The sequence below is a fragment of the Astatotilapia calliptera genome, chromosome 12 (genome assembly GCF_900246225.1).
Source record: "Astatotilapia calliptera chromosome 12, fAstCal1.2, whole genome shotgun sequence".
Lineage (NCBI taxonomy): Eukaryota > Metazoa > Chordata > Actinopteri > Cichliformes > Cichlidae > Astatotilapia > Astatotilapia calliptera.
The window spans coordinates 32,562,398-32,578,441 of NC_039313.1; the positions used below are offsets into that span (position 1 = coordinate 32,562,398).

General features: G+C 41.2%; 1 protein-coding gene across 2 annotated transcripts in view; it reads left to right on the forward strand.

Annotated features, from left to right (window-relative positions):
• LOC113033382 (spermatid perinuclear RNA-binding protein-like) overlaps positions 1-16,044 on the forward strand; it is a 97,085-nt gene that overhangs the window by 50,332 nt on the left and 30,709 nt on the right. For both annotated transcript variants that reach the window (XM_026187122.1, XM_026187123.1), the window contains exons 5-6: positions 3,231-3,375; positions 11,687-11,805. In XM_026187122.1, coding sequence (XP_026042907.1) covers positions 3,231-3,375; positions 11,687-11,805 — 264 coding nt within the window. The remainder of the gene's footprint in view (positions 1-3,230; positions 3,376-11,686; positions 11,806-16,044) is intronic.

Here is a 16,044-nt window from a genome sequence, read left to right on the forward strand (position 1 = left end):
TTTCTCTTCACTGTGATGTGTAACAAAGATAGGCTTTCAAAACTAGGAAGGATTACATGGTTTTGTACCACACTTGCGTTTGGCTTGTTTATAAAAGCCTAAATTTATTAGATCATTTTCATGTTCTTAGGTTAATTAATTTTAATATTTAAAATGGGTTGTTATTGATATTCCAATCCATGCAAAAAACAAATAATCGTTTAATCATTGTTTAGACCTCTAATTAAGACTCCTGCAGAGCTTTAGCAGCACATTTAAAAATAAATTTAAGCACAAACCAACGGAGGAGCGCTGCAGTCTGAATGGAGCACAGACTTTTATAGACATCTGTCTGGGTGACGGTGTTTCTTTTTTCTTAAACCAGATGAAAGGATTATTTTTAGTCCATGGGAGAGGAGAGGGTACAGAGGAGATGATTTGAAGTGGATATGATATAAGGAAGTGACTGCTGCTGCTGCTGAGATCGTACTTGATTTATGTCTGCCATTCTGTTTCCTTTAGACATCCAAAGCCCAGACTCTATAGTGTAAACTCACCCCTGCACCTCTGGCCACTGGGACTTTCCCTGCTTTTGCTCATTTCACTTGAATATGATGCATCCCGACACTCTGAGAGCTCAGCGAGTTTAAGCATCCCAGCTCTGAGCTCTGTGCTCCTGAGTCGTACAAATAATTTCATCAGAAGATCGCCTCCCTACGCAGTGTTTCCCCAAGCAACTGCAGTCGCTAACAAAGCAGCAGTGTCATCCACAGAGCCTAAATTTCTTCCTCTTCCCCTCATCTCAGTTAATTACCTGCCAAAGCTGCCGTGCGTGCTTTATCATCAAGGGAGGAAACCATTTGAAGCTCTCGTTTCCTGGGCCAAACTGGGAGAGATTGGCAGGCAGTGGGGTGATTGATGGGGTCATTTCTCAGAGAGACGCGATAGAGAGAAAGCACTTGAAAACATGCCACTGAAGGTAACAGCAATCTTAAGGGTGGAATAAAAGAAAAGAGGCATGCTGGGAACCGGCTGGCAATAACAGGCGTGTAAACTCGAGATGAAAAGCTGCATGTAAACACAACTGTTTGTGCCTTTTGCCGCCTTGATGGGCCTGCTTAGTGTTTCATTGTTGAGATGTGCTTTGCCATTATTTCTTTCAGTGCCTAAAGGTCATCTTTCACACGCATTTCCATAAATTATAAAAAGATAATCTGTTATTTAAATAAAGGGATGGTTGCAAATGGGCAGAGGCTGTTCAATAATAAGGTCAGCAGGATTATTTAGTTTTAATATAATGACTCATGTACAGGTAAATTCCTGATATATATGTTCACAGCTGTTACAACCCCACTTTGCTACGTGAAGGGAGAGCAATATTCGTTAACCAGATGGCAGAAGGTTTCGTGAGCTAGTCCGAGCAGGTTTCACAGTCCACAGATAAAAGCAAACACACACAATAAAGGAAAGACGCGGGAGTGCAATGTGATTGGCTGCAACACAACGCAAAGACACAGAGTAATAAAAGCGTAAAAGCTACCAGAGGAAAAAAATTTAATCCTTAGGTCACTGACCTGACTGACTGATATCTAACAGCTTGGTGTTTGTAGAAAAATTAGTAACAGTTAGTACCTCATCCAGCTTTCTGCCTCAAACAGAGAGAAACATGAGCAGCTTACTGAAACTGAAACCTCGCTGGGAGAAAACCCACAGCACGCAAACCTTTCTATTGATGCCTGCTATGTTTGTAAAGGAATTAAGTAATTTTAATCAAGTACCAAACAACAAAGAGGAATGGGGCAGACCGCTCGCTGGACCAATCAAAGGCAGGACACAGGAGGAGTCAGGAGCTGAGGAAGACATGGAAAATGAACAGGTCTGCACAGACTAATCAGAATAAAAAACTGTTAAATTACACAAGCAGGGAGGATTGGAGTGACCTGGGGCCTTAACAAAAACACTAATCCCACCAATACGACAGAGGTCATGTGACACCCACCGATGGGGCGCTCTGAGTTTCTCTTTTTAACACAGTAATTTTTTTAATTCGCTCATAATTCATACATATTTTTCTTGCTTGTAATCACTGTAAACCCAACATTTCATGAAAATGTTCAAATTCCTACCAGGAAATAGACTGTTTATTCAAAATGTCTATTGTCTCAAACATTTGCTTCTGAATAAAATGTGATGCTCACTTTGTAAATAATGGACTCCATTAGAATAAAAATACAGCCACTGTCTTGTCACGTCCAACTAGGAGTAGGGAAAAAGTCAAACTCTAAATCTTTAATGTAAAGGAGGCAGGGGTCATACACAGGAAAACAAACAGCAAGACAAATATTCCATGAAATGGAACAAAAGGTCATACACGAGGGAAAATGAAAAACAAGAGGAACAACAGAAACCAGCTAGAAAGCCTGAGCCAAAAAACAAGACCATCTGGCGAGTGGAAGGTGAAAGCCGTGAGTTATATATACTGAGGTGACTGATTGAACACAGGTAGGCAAATTATACAGAGCTGGTACTAACAAGGGCGGAGAAGATAATCACAAACTGACAGTGTAAATAGACCAGGAAGTGTAACATAATAGAGGAAATTACTTTAAAAAAAAAATCACAAAACATGCCGGAGATTCGTTTAGGAAGCCAATGAAAAAAGAAAGCTGATGATTTCAAAATCGAATTAAAGCAAAAGTATAGAGCATCACCTCTTTTCCTGTCCACTGATACTTTTTAACTGCACATGACCAAAGCCTACTCGAGCAGTAATTGAGCTCAGACTACAAGCTGAAAAACAGAAAGCAGAAAGCTCCTGGGAGGAAAAACTCTGGGTGACATGAAGGACTCGGGGGGGGGGGGGGACACCAACCCAACCGGAGATTTTCCAAAAATGGTAATGAGCTGTTGCATTCAGCAGATTAGGAATAACATAAATGTATGAGCAACTTCATCAAATTCAGTGCTTTTTAACACCCAGCATGTGGCTGCTGCTTTGAGTTTCTTCACATGGCTGAGACTTCTCATAAAACAAGAGAAAATACGAATAGCTCTGTAAAAACTAAGTATGTCCGTTCATATTTTACATCTTATTTTCTTAATTTAACAATAAAATCTGACCATTAGTTCCCTGAGCTTGAGGTAAAACAGTCTCCAAATAGGTAGAGCAGTGATGCCTTGTTACAAACAGCAGGAGTCAGTGCTACAACTGTGATTCGATTTTTAATTAATCGTGTAGTTTTGCTTTGCAGACAATGACCGACGACAAATACGAGGTGCGGTCGTGCGTGCCCGAGGCGGCCATCCAGGTCTGCACCACCAAAGACCCCCATCTCACGCTGAAGATCACCCTCTCGTCCTTAGCCATGAGGGACGAGCAGAGCGCCACGGAAGAAGGTATTGACTCCTCCTCCATTCCCCTTCCACCCCCTCCCTCCACCCACCTTCATCTGTGCCTCCTGCTTCGGCAGGATGCCTCACCTGTTTTTATCTGACCTTTTTATGACTACAGAAGGCTGAAAGGGAAGGAAGAGGGGAAGGGATGTGAAGGTAAACCTGAGCTTAAACTAAAAGACAGTCTGGGGAAAACTGGAGGATGATACAGCAAGAGGTCTGAAAGCTGAGAGGCAAACGGGCAGAAAAAAGGAGAAGGGATGATATGGATCTGGGTCAAGTGTTGTGGAAATAGCCAAGGAGAGATGATTTCCACTGAGAATGTTTGGCTTGGATTGACGAAAAAAGATATTTCCGTCTTTGGTGTCCTTTTGTGTCATCCTGCATTCCTGCAACTCTGATAAGAAAAGAGTCAGCCTTCTTTTAAACAGAATAGATATATTTTAAACAACTCTGGCTGTACAAGTGAACCAATATGTGTCACCAAACAGATATTTCATCTCGTGTAACCAGCTGTGGAAAAAATAAAAAAAATAAAATCTCATTTCAGGTGACCAAATTTGATGGGAAACGTGCTCAAGAGCCGCCGGCGTTTGCCATCAGCGGTTTCATTGTTTGTTCTCAGCCCACAGATGGGAAGGAAATTAAAAATGAATGATAGGCGAGCTGGGACTGAAGAGCTGCCATTACAGAAGCGCGAGTCCCTTAGTGGTTCTCACTCACAGTGGGAAAGATTGAGCCTTCACAAAAAAGGTAAAAAAAAAAATGGATTGTGCCAAACAGGAGAGAGGCAGAGCACAGCCGAGCTCAGGGCAACAAGGAAGGGAAAACTGTTTTTCTTCAGCTTCAGCACCCTGTCAGGACTCACAAGGACACAGTTTCTTTTGTTTCATTTCAGTGTGAAATGAAACACAGTGACATATTACCGGTATACTGTTTTCATACACTTCAGCAGAATTTAAATGAAATATTCTAAATAGACTCAGGTGAACCACAGAGTAGCTCCCTGAAGAAACACTTCATTTAAACACCTTTTTTTTTTTTTTTCATGCTTGGTTTAATAATTTCTATTTAACGAGATATTATCCTGAGATATTAGGATTCTTTTTAGCAGGTGTGTCTCTGGTTGACCTAGCATGTTTTCACATAGTTGGATATTTAGATATAGCACTGTTAAACTACTGAATACATAAAGAACATCTTTTGGCCTGTCCCCAAGGTTGGTTTAAACGGCTGAAATCCAAACCGTCAAGTCCAAAAAGGTAACCTGCAACACTGTGAGCTGGTGTCGGAACTCAGCTGAAGCTTGTTTGTTACATAAAAAGACAGCACTCTGCAGCACCAATGCATCACTCTGAGTGTTTTTGTGCACTGGGCCGTCTGCTGTCAGTCAGCTCATTGCATAATCTCGGAGTCAGCGTTTGGAGTCTCCCAGTTACTCTTTCAGAGCTGTGACAAATAGGAATCCAAGCAAGAGGCTCAACGAAAAGAGAAACAAAATGCATTTAAACCAACACAGGACAACAATGGTGTGTGCAAGGCAGTAGTTTCATTAATTCAAGTAGTCAGTGGATGTGTTACTGTAAGTGATGGGTGGGTTTGTGGAAAGTGCGGACACAAAAGTAGGTTTATATATAGGGTGAGTAGATATGAAGCTGGAATTCAGACTTCGCTGGCCATTTAAACTGGTAGTCTTTGGATAACTTTTGAAGGCAGCTTCAATTGGCCATTAGAGGAAATGTAGTCTTTGTGACTTGACCGTTGGCTTCATTTGTCAGGTCCAGAGGCTGCAGCTTGGACCCACCTCCAAGACTGTGAGAAGGCTGTCACAATGTCATGTGATGTGAAAAGTTTTCAGTCTTCACTTGGAAGTACGGTACATCAGTGAAAGCAGAGGACTCCTGCACCTCCTCCCTGGCATCTGTACACATTCAAAGAGTGCTTTGGCAGTTTATTGAATGAATCTAAGGATTGACGCTGTTGATTGTTAAGCGACCAGCAGGATTATTTTTTGTTTTATTTGTTTTTGCTACATGCAGAGTAAAATTTGGATCCAACCAATAGAATTTGGAACAAGTAGATCTTAAAAAAATGGGAGAAAAATTACACATTTTAAGCAAGAATTACTCATTTTATTCGAATGTGAGGAGGATGCATGTATACAGTTGGACCACCCAGGAGGACGTTTCCTCTGCAGAAAAATAAACAGCAATTGTAAAAATTGCAAAGATTTGGGTATCCTACTAAGTTAGTACTCAGCAGTCCCTCTATGGCAGTTTGCAAATGCTTTTTATAGTCAGGTAATAGTCTTTTTATTCTGTTCTCACTTTTAAACCCTCTTTCTCCAGATTACTTTAAGTTCTCACTGCAGATGTTCAGCTCAAATGGCTGAGGGGAAATTCTGAACGCTCCAGCTTATGTTTCTTATAGTAGCTAAAAGTGGCTTTTGATGTCTTCTTTGGCTTTTTCTGCTGTTGCTGAAGTAATCTTTTCTGTTTCATTTTCTTGACTGACTGCAGGACATCAATGCAATTGAAATTTAGCGCAATCCATCCTTCTCTCCATCATTGTAATGTTTCTGTGCCACTAGCTGTTACACAAACCCAAAGCAGAATATTTCCACCCCAGTGCTAAAAAGTCAGCAGTTGATTCTTTCCATCAAGCACTGACTCCTTTTTTCCAAATGTACGTTTGGTGATTGTGGCCAAATGGCTCTATTTGTGTGTCATTTGATTCAGATGTTACTTTGCAGACTATAGATATTGACTAGTTAATTTTGTGATGAGCTGGCTCTGAGCAGCTTTGTATCTGTGCCCAGCAGACATGCAATTTTATCTGGTTTTATTTAGTTTCAGAAAGTGGAAACTGTAATGTGGAGGCACATTTTTGACTCTTCTTGCATCATCAGCCCTGCGTCAGTTTAGACTTAACAAGTTCATGAAGTTCTGTGACAAGCATGCCAGAACTGAGTTTTGTCTGTAGACAGAAACACATGCATGAGTGTTTCAATGTCTGCAATATAACATGAGATTTAAATTTTGTGTTACATTGTGCAGGTTAATAAACATTCGCTAACTGTTTAAATTTGACCACATTTATTGTAGAACATTGGTTCTTACTTCACCTGTGGCATCAAGCTTTGGTTAGTTACTGAAAGATGATGTTTACAAATACCAGCTGCTGAAGGTGGTCTAATCTCAGCTTTAGAGAGAGGACAAAGAGCTCCGAGTAGAGATTTGGGTATATCTAACTACATGTAGATCTAACCTCCACCCTCAAGAAGAGCTGGTGGAGTCAGAGAGAGAGAAAAAGTCTGAGCCTCTGGGCTTGTGATCTGGATGCCAATAAGAGGCAGAAAATATAGATGGATGGTTGAAATAGATGGATGGATCCATAAAAAAGGTATTTAGGACGGCCATAGAGTTTAACGTTTCCAAATACTTTGCAAACCTGAAATTACATCTGATTAAGGCTGTTTCCACACAGACAGTTTCAGGAGAATCAGGTCTGGAGAGATTACACAGTTGGCAGGACATGACACCCACTTTCTAGCTGCGAATTCACTGAAATATTAGCAGCATTTTTCAGCACAAACTGAACTTACACAGACTTTAAAATAGAGAGCTGGCAGGTTAAACATGAGCTGTGCAGGGCATTTGTATTCGCACATGCAGCGCTCATGGTTGTTGCCTAGAAAAGTTGAGAACGTGTGGTGAGGTGAGATGCTTCAGACATGTCCAACCCTGACGCTTTCCAAGGCGGGGTTTCTGAATGCTTAAGTGTCACAGTCAAGTCCTGATAAGCAGTAGAACATGGATCATAATACAAATAAATAATTGATTTGATATGAAGGTCGTGAAACCACTGAAAGCGTCACTTGTTTAAAAAAGTTAAACAGATAACAATGCAAAATTGCTAAACCTACACTTGTAGAGGTTTGATTAATAAACAGTAGGGTTTTTAAATTCTTTGATTGAAACAGATTGTCTACTTTAACACTCCATACATCTCCACTGATGTGTACCAGTGCATTTTATTGAAAAATCCGAGCAATTAATTACTTAACTGCAGTTTTCAGGCTTTGAAAAAGCCATCTGGTGGGTTGAATAGAACCCTTTGGCAGGCTGAGAATGGCCCCAGGACACATGTTTGACACATACTGTTTGTTTCATTCTCTCTTTTTAAATAATAAGGTTACCAATGGGGTGTCTCTTCTTTCTTTGCCAAGTAAAGGTGATATCAAATCAAAATCAAGTTTAGTTCTAACTTCAGCTGTTTCTGGGTTTTTGTCTTTTACACATGTTAAAATAGAGTTTTATCAGTAATAAAATGCCAGCCAAACTCAACCCTATCTGTGCTACCTTGCAGGGTCTCTGAGGGTCTTTTTTCTGGTGACTGACCCCTGACAGTCTAAGTGGTTCCCTGGTTTTTATCGTGTGCCTCCTGTAGCTGGCCGCTGCTCACTGACTCTTGGTTTTGTTGCCATAGCTCCGCAGGTCGCCTCGCTGCGTGGATTGGCACATCTCTGCGGCCCCGCTGCTGACGAGGCATCCCCCACACCCAACAGCAGGAAACCCCGGGTACAAGGGGCTTCCCCAACAACCAAACCAAACCAACCCACTCTCACTCTCTGCCTCAGACATGCTCCTCTATCCCCCTCCTTCTTCTCCCACCCCTTCCTCTGTTAACTGGACTTCTCACTGGGTCACCATGAAATTCTGGTCCATGTCTACTGATAGAGCACACACACCAAAAGGACAAAATGACTACATTACCCAGCAGCCCACATCCACACCTGTGCTCCCTTTGCTTTAATTACTGGGGCTGACCTCTGTCTGTTGATCAGTTGTTATTGGCTCAGAGTGACATCCCATAATTTCATGTTGGAAAAATTGTGTTAATTGAATTACTCTGATGTCCCGGTCACTAATCGAAATTCCCCTAAGCTAATGATGTCGGGGAGAATTTAGTGGGGGTTGTCCTTATTTGTATGTGGTGTTGACCTCTGACTGATGGTTCCTTCATGGCCTGCCTCTGGGAAATGATTTTCACCGCTCACTGTTTCACACACATACTCCTTATTTTTCCTTCATGATTAAATCTACGTGTGTTTTTAGCCCTCTGCTGTAGTGGAGCTTTGAGTTTGTTGCCAGAATAATTCACTTTTTAATGACTGGCCAGCTGGTCCATCTAAATCTGGTTGTTGCTGTCATTTAGATGTAATTTAATTTGTAGGTGGCGCTCGGCAGTCCTGTGAACTCAATTACAGGCAGTCATCTTTAAATGAAAGCTAATCAGAATATTTAAAACAAATGCCAAGCCATGAGACAAGCTAATGCCTCTAGTAGCTTCTTGTAGGTCTTAATTTTAAAATTTAACTCTGGTTAATTACCAAAATTTATCATTGGTTTAGGTTTATATTCAGTACACAGGATTAAAAAGAAGTTCAGTGTTGATGATGAATGATGCTTTAATCCCTGCAGTTTGTATCAAACTGACTTACAAAGCAAAGAGCAGAGACAAAGCTACACGTGTTAGATAAGAATGAACTGTTTAGTTGATTAAACAACACAAAATTGATATTTGGCAATTTTATGTCAGTCAGGGATTTTGAAAATACAAACACTCACTTTTTTCAGCTTCTCAGATCAGATAATTGCTAGTTGTCCAAATGTTTTTAGTTTTGTGTTGTTAGACAAAAAATATAAAGAAAGAAATAATTAAAATAATTGATGGGATGACATCAGTAGTTATTTTTGTATATAGTATTGCATCAGGCAAATCACAGCTGCCTGCATATTGTCTTTATTGAATAAAATGTTTTAAGTCAGTCTAATAAATAGTACTTATAGTAAAAGTAGCACATGACATCTGTTTCTACAATTTTGAATTTTGAAATTTATAACTTCAAAACAGCAAAACAAACAAGCCGTCTTAATAAATCTGATTGGGTTTTTTTGTTTTTTCACAGTGTTCATACCAAGCAGAACAAGTTAAAAGCACCTTTTAAAACAACAAAACATAAAAACTCAAAATGGTTGAATAGAGCCTTAAGTTGAGAAAAATGTCATTATAGTTTTTTGGGGGGGAGGGGGGTTTATTAGGGTTCCTAATAACAACCGAGAATCACCAGTTAACCTAACATGCCTGCTTTTTGACTGTGAGAAGAAGCCGAAGGAACCCACACTGGTACTCGAAGAACATGCGGAGTCCAGCCAGTGGATCTGAGCCCAGTACATGCTTGCTGTCAGGTCACATTGCTAACTACTGAACCACTCTGCTGCCAAAATAATTAGAATAGTAATGATAATGAGGTGTATTTCAAATCTAAGGATTTAATTGGCTCCAAAGACTCCATAGATTTCACTATAATGAAGAAGATGTCATGCAGTAAAGGTTAGGTAGGTCTCTAATGATTTAGTTTTAGACTTTACATAAAACTGAATGATTGATTCCAACTTACAAAGAAAAACGATCATTAGCCTGGCACATTTAAGAGCAGAGGAATGCAGTAAATGTAAAGGTCTGACGTGTTTGTAATACTTTTAAGATTTTCCATTAAGTTAAATAATTAATTATTGAAAATAATAAGCACCTGTAATTAGCATGGCACACTTGAGACTCCATAGATCCACTCAGCCTGTCGTGTAGTGTGTAAAGTGTTTGTATCCATCATGCTCTGGTTTGTTGTCTGTTTATCTATATGGAACATCGTTTGCGTGACCCTGGTATCCAATTGTCTACTTTGTACTCCGTCTTTAGTTTATAGCCACAAACTAAGAGCCTCTTAATGGCTTGTTGTCGGGGTTCACTTCATTTTCATTTGTTTCCGAGGTCTCCAGATGCATCAAGCAAGCAGAACGTAAAGAGTGCGCCCACACATGCACGATTAAAACAAATCACACCATTAGCTGCACACTTGCTGCCAAAGTGGTAAATAGAAGCCAGAAGTCCCGGGGGCAGAACATGAAGGTCCTCACTCAGTCTTGGTCTTGGAGGAGTGACATGGGAGAAATCCCCCGTCTCTCTCATCAGCTCCTTCGTTTGTCTTCCACCTCTTCCATCCTGTTCAGCTTTCACTACGGTCTCTACAGCAACAGACTGCCAGACCACATGCATCGCTCCTCGGCTCGCTTTACTGCTGCGGTGCCACATGGATAAATTGGAATTTGAATACTTGTGGATTTAGAGGCTACACTGCTGTTTCCTCTCTATGAGCAAGAGCCTTTTAATGCTCTGCGTCAGCACTCCTGTCAGCTTTAGTCCCAATTTAATCTCTGCTGGCTGTTGCTCATTGGAAGAGTGCTTTGAACCATAATGACACTGATTCGAGTGAGATGGTACATCAATCAATATCTGATATTTGCAACAATGTCTCAGCTTGCAGGGAACTCATTATCTTAGATTTATTTGATACGAGATAACCTGCGGGCCTTCACCGAGCTCTGCAGTGTGATCTGCGGTCTGTTCCCCCTTTTGTTCGTCTGCTTGACTGTCCCACAGTGGGCACCCCTTAGCTGCTCCTGAGAACAAACAGCCTTCACTTTCTTTCCAGGGTGGCGTTCTCACTCTCAGATGTTTATGTTGTCATCTGCTGTCACTCTTCTTCTGCTGTCGTTCTCCCATGGCTTGGCCTCCAGTCATGGCAGGAGTGCTCCCCACAGGAACCCGGTGTGGAGAGACTGTTTCAGTCAAACATAAACATCTGACCGACCCCGCAAGAGTGAAAATACTAGCATGGCGCCCCAGAAAACTGCAAAGCCTTTTGAGCAGGATGACTTTTTTCCCCCTCTTCAAGTGGAATAGCTAATGTCTCTTTGCATCAACTCTGCCTGTGACCCAAACTCAGACCCCCTTGAGCCAGTTTTTCTCGATCCATCCAATGTGTTCTTGTTCTAAAGTGTTATTTTTAATCTCTAATCTGGCTTTTGGTCCTGAGTCATTGCCATGCTCTCATTTTCGTCCTGCGCTGTAATCGATAACACACTAATCTGGCGTGTTCCATTGCCTTCAGCCACTGATCTGCATCTAGAGTGAGACTTCGGCCGGGCAGCAAGACGCATGTGCTCACGTCTACTCCGGTTCCTCCTGTCAGTGTCATGAAAGATCCTGCCTTGTGCATGAGAATCCTCCCTCTCCCAGAAAAATCACACAATTTCTCAAATTTCCCCTCCTCTTAGCTCATTCGGTCAGATCAGTGGGTTTGCCTAATAATTAGCTGTCCGACCCTGCTGCCTGTGTGTCTGTGTGTGAGTGTGAGAGGTCAGCGTGCTCACGCTCAGTCTGTCTTGTCTCATCCTGTCCCTCTCTCCAGAGGAGGGCGAGCAGGACGCTGACAAACAGAGACAGGAGGAGGAGGAAGAGGAGGACGTCCTGGACAGGCAGAAGTGCCAGGCGGCACTGGCTTCACTCCGACACGCCAAATGGTTCCAGGTGAGCACAGCTGGGCTGTGACAGATTTCTCTACACTGTCTTTATATTCTGGCAACCTGAGCATTCAGCCGTGTGCCTAAAATTACATTTGCTTGGCTTTAATGTGTGACAGCAACTTGGTTTTGAAGGAAACGTAATGGCACCTAGATTTTCTTTTTATCACCATAATAAATGACACAAAGTAATGAAGTCTATCATTAGCACGCAGGTGTTACGGCATTGACATTATGAAGCTTTTTACTGCTCAACTGATGCACTCATTCCAACACTGCTGCAGCAACAAAGACACAACCTGCTCCTTACGTTCAGAGTTTTTCATTCTCTCTACTTGTATAAGCTGAGGCAGTTTTCCACCTAACACAAGAACTTCCCCTGACTTCTTTTAGGACTAATTTCAGGGGGAGTCTGTTCACAGTCCTGTTAGTTTATGCAGTTCAAAACCACTAGCATGGATCATTTAAGGTGTTTTTTTTGTCCACATCTGTGCCCTAGCGCTTCAAGGTAACTAGTCATTTGTAGACTAGCAAGGTTACTGCTGTGCAGGAGGCAGATTTCAAAGTGTGTTCTATTCCTAACCATGCCCAAGTAATAAGTTAGAAAGTAGAAAAACAGCAGACCAAATGGGACAAGAACCAGGCTGTCTGATACACCTGCAATTACCCGTCCAACCGCCCGCTGTGGACGTTATTACTCAGCCGAAACACAGCTGTTATTTTTCTGCCATGAAGTTTTATATAGCAGTGGGACAAACAAGTGGTCAACAGAACGGCGTTATAAGACATTTTGGGATGAACATGCATTATTTTGAATACAAACACAAAACATATCGGAAGGGGGAAGCACATCATCGCTGAGTATAGAGGGACTGATGTCATAACCAATACCAATTTCAGGAGCGTCTCATCGTGTGAACCTGTCTGTTGGCATGGATGTCTGTTTTAGGAGCCACTGCTACCAAATACACTCTGTGTTTTTCTTCAACTGTCTTCAATGTGGTCCTGAAAACCTGAAGTAATTTACATGAAAATAACACTTTCAGAAAAGCTGTTCACTTTGTTACTTACTCCTGGACCACGATGCAAGCACGTGTATAAAGGACATAAGAAGAAGACTGAATATGAGCTGGGAATTGTAAATTGTTCACAGCAGCAGTAAAGTATATTTGTTTCATTTCTCTTACATAGTGATAATGCAATTTTAAGACAGTATGCAAATGAACTAATGTGCACAATAGGTCTAAATTTATAGACATTCCAAGGTGGCCGACTGGGTGGTTGGGGGGCAGCGGGGTGCTCAGGAGCCGTCAGCTTGTGGGAAGAAACTGTTGAACAGTTTGTAGAACCTGCTTCCAGAGAGGGGTGTAAAGTATGTGAGCTCTGGGATGACTCAGTGAAGCTTGTGCATCTCATTTCCCTGAAACTCATCAAGCCACAATGAACACATTAATGAGAGGTTGAAATGAAGCTCCTTTTTTAATCATTTAAACAGCAGATATAGGCATCATTCATCATGTCTTCTGTTCTTTACTCCTTTTCCAAAGCTGCTTTCCTGATCTATTAAAGACATGCATCAACATTTAATGACTGAAATCATTGGCAGTTATTTTTGCATTCGCCTAAATGCAACATTTGCAAAAATGTGGGGAGGAGAGTATTTAAATACGTGATTTAGTCATGTTTGTAGCAGTCTGTTTACTCCAAAATGCACCATTACTTAAAGTTGGAGAAAATGTTATTGTGCGCTTTATTTAGCTGCAGTAGTTGCTGTGAGGTATGGCAGGTAGTTATCCAAAGGAGCATGTAATTGATGTGGGTGGATTGCTTCAAACTGTGGGGGCTTTGGTTTTTCCCACTAGCTCTTAACCCTGAATATTTGGAGCATAGCCTCGGTTGTTCCTGGTCTTTAATAAAACTGTTATTTTAATACAACACAATGGAACTTAATGTGGAGTCAGAGTGAGAACATTGGCTCAATACAAAACACTAACAAGCAACTTGGGCTCGATTAAAAAGGCAGCAATATTGTATGAATTTTACAATGTGTCTTTTAGGTGTCACTGAGCGTAACTGATGCCCACAGGTGGAGCTAGATTCTTTCCTTCGACCTGAAATTGTCAAACCTCCCATACAGACAGAAAATTAGAGCCAGGTGTTGAAAAATTCTGGAGAGAAATGGATATAATATTTAAGATTTCTTGCTCCCTCAATGGGTCTGCTTTTTTGACTTTCCAGTTTTCTCTATTTTTGTTGTATTGCTTTTGTCCTTATTTGAATTAACTGATTGCAAATTGTTAGTAGATAACCTACAGAACAGTTCCTTCAACACAGTTTTGCACTTTGTGCATTATGCTAATAAATCTTATATGTGCTCTTTGCCGTATTTAATGGCAGATCAGTCAATAAGCTCAACTCCAGATGTCAGAAAACTGCTCTGGATAACGATGCATATTCCTTTGCCCTTTCTTTTGTGAGAAACTTGACCAGTGAGTCCAACTGTGGAGTAACAGAGCTGAATATAGATGTTTCCAGGATGAGCTTGTAGAGTTTGTTAGAAAAAGAACAGGCAGCATGGGAATAGAAGAAACGGTAGAAGTAGTGAAGTTTTTATCAGCGTGAGTAGCTGAGGAGCCTGAGATATAGCGCCGACGGATACGGGGTCATGAAGAGGTTCTTCACCAAATCAAGTTTCAGATGAGCTTCAGCTCTGCTGTCCTGAATGAACTGAGCTTTTCCTCCACTTGAGAGGCAGGAGAGAGAGATGAGGGTCAAGGTCAGGTGAACCGGCCAGTAGTTTCCCTCGGGGAAGGAGAGCTAATTGACAAGTACTATCAGAGTGAAGGGCTGCACTGTGGCCTGAAGGTGTAGCAGCACAAGCCGGGTTCTGTTTCATCATATTCAGACGGGGCTGACATGACCTGAGGATCTCCACTGATTTGTAATAACTGTAGATACAAATGGCGACGTCTGTCTCATTCGCCCTGTCTGCGTAGTTTCAGTGAGACCACCAGAATGAAATTACAGTCTTGATTATTATGAAAAGCCATCCTGTGTAAATTAAAGTGTCAGTAATCTCAGGCTTAATTTGCTTTCTATTAAAGTCTAGATGTAATAGCCTCAACCACCGTCTTCTTTGGGTAGTTCAGTTACTTTTCTCTTTATATTCTTCAAGTGGTTTCTTTTAAACTTGAAAGAATTTAGCAACAGGTTTGCTATTTTATTAAATGTAAAGGTGTTGAGTGAATCATCTGTCCTGAGTTTAGACACTTTTTTTTCTACTCTGAGGGACTGTGTGGAGAATTATCGTATTTAAAAAGTGACAAATAACACTCTCTGTTTGCTTGTCTTTTTATCTGATCTGTGTTTGTACAGCGTGCACAGAGCACAAAGTTTCAGGTCGTTGGACAGAGCGGTTCGCATCATACTTTGGCTACAGTTTGGTCCCTCTCTCGTTACTGGTGTCCCCCCTAGTGACTGCTCCACTCTGTGTAGGAGGAGAGTCATTTCTGGGTTCCTAAGTGGTCCAAAAACAGCAGCCCGGGGCAACGCTTTGGTCTAAATGCACTGTTCTATCCACTCCATAATACATCAGCATCTTCCTTTGTCCACATTCCCACCTCTCTACCAGACTTCATTAAATCCAGATGGATTTAGCAGCTCTGGGTGGCAAACGATGCTGAGATGTCTGCCTCAGTAGAGGGAAAAGTAAAAAGAAATCGATGTGTCATTTTTTTTATTTTTTTCATCTCTCTAGTTTCCCTGTAATTCAAATTTTATCAATTTAATCATCTAAGAATGATGATTATGAGGAAAATGAACCACACACAAACTTGTAACAAACCAGCTATCCACCAAAATGAAATTATTCTCGATATGAATATTTATGCAGGCATTCTAGTTAATCACATTTTGAAAACTACATTTCGGCTTCACTTGTGTTATCTCAGTGTTGGCTGTTCATTTATTTCTTTGGAGAAATGTCCCATTCATTGGTCTGGTCAGGATTTTTTTTTTTTTTTTTTTTTAAGATTTTGGTGGAGTTTTTCATTTTTCTTTTTCTTCTTTTGTGCCTTTTCTCTTTTCTCTTGTTCCACTTTGCTTTGTGTCTGTACCACAGAGCCCAGCAGTTAGCTGTGGTACATGCAGTGTTGCATAAATAGACAGAATAGAGAGATTGCAGAGCTTGTAGGGTGTTTGTGGCTCTCTAAAGAAGCACCTAATGCATCCGTTTTTGTCATACAAT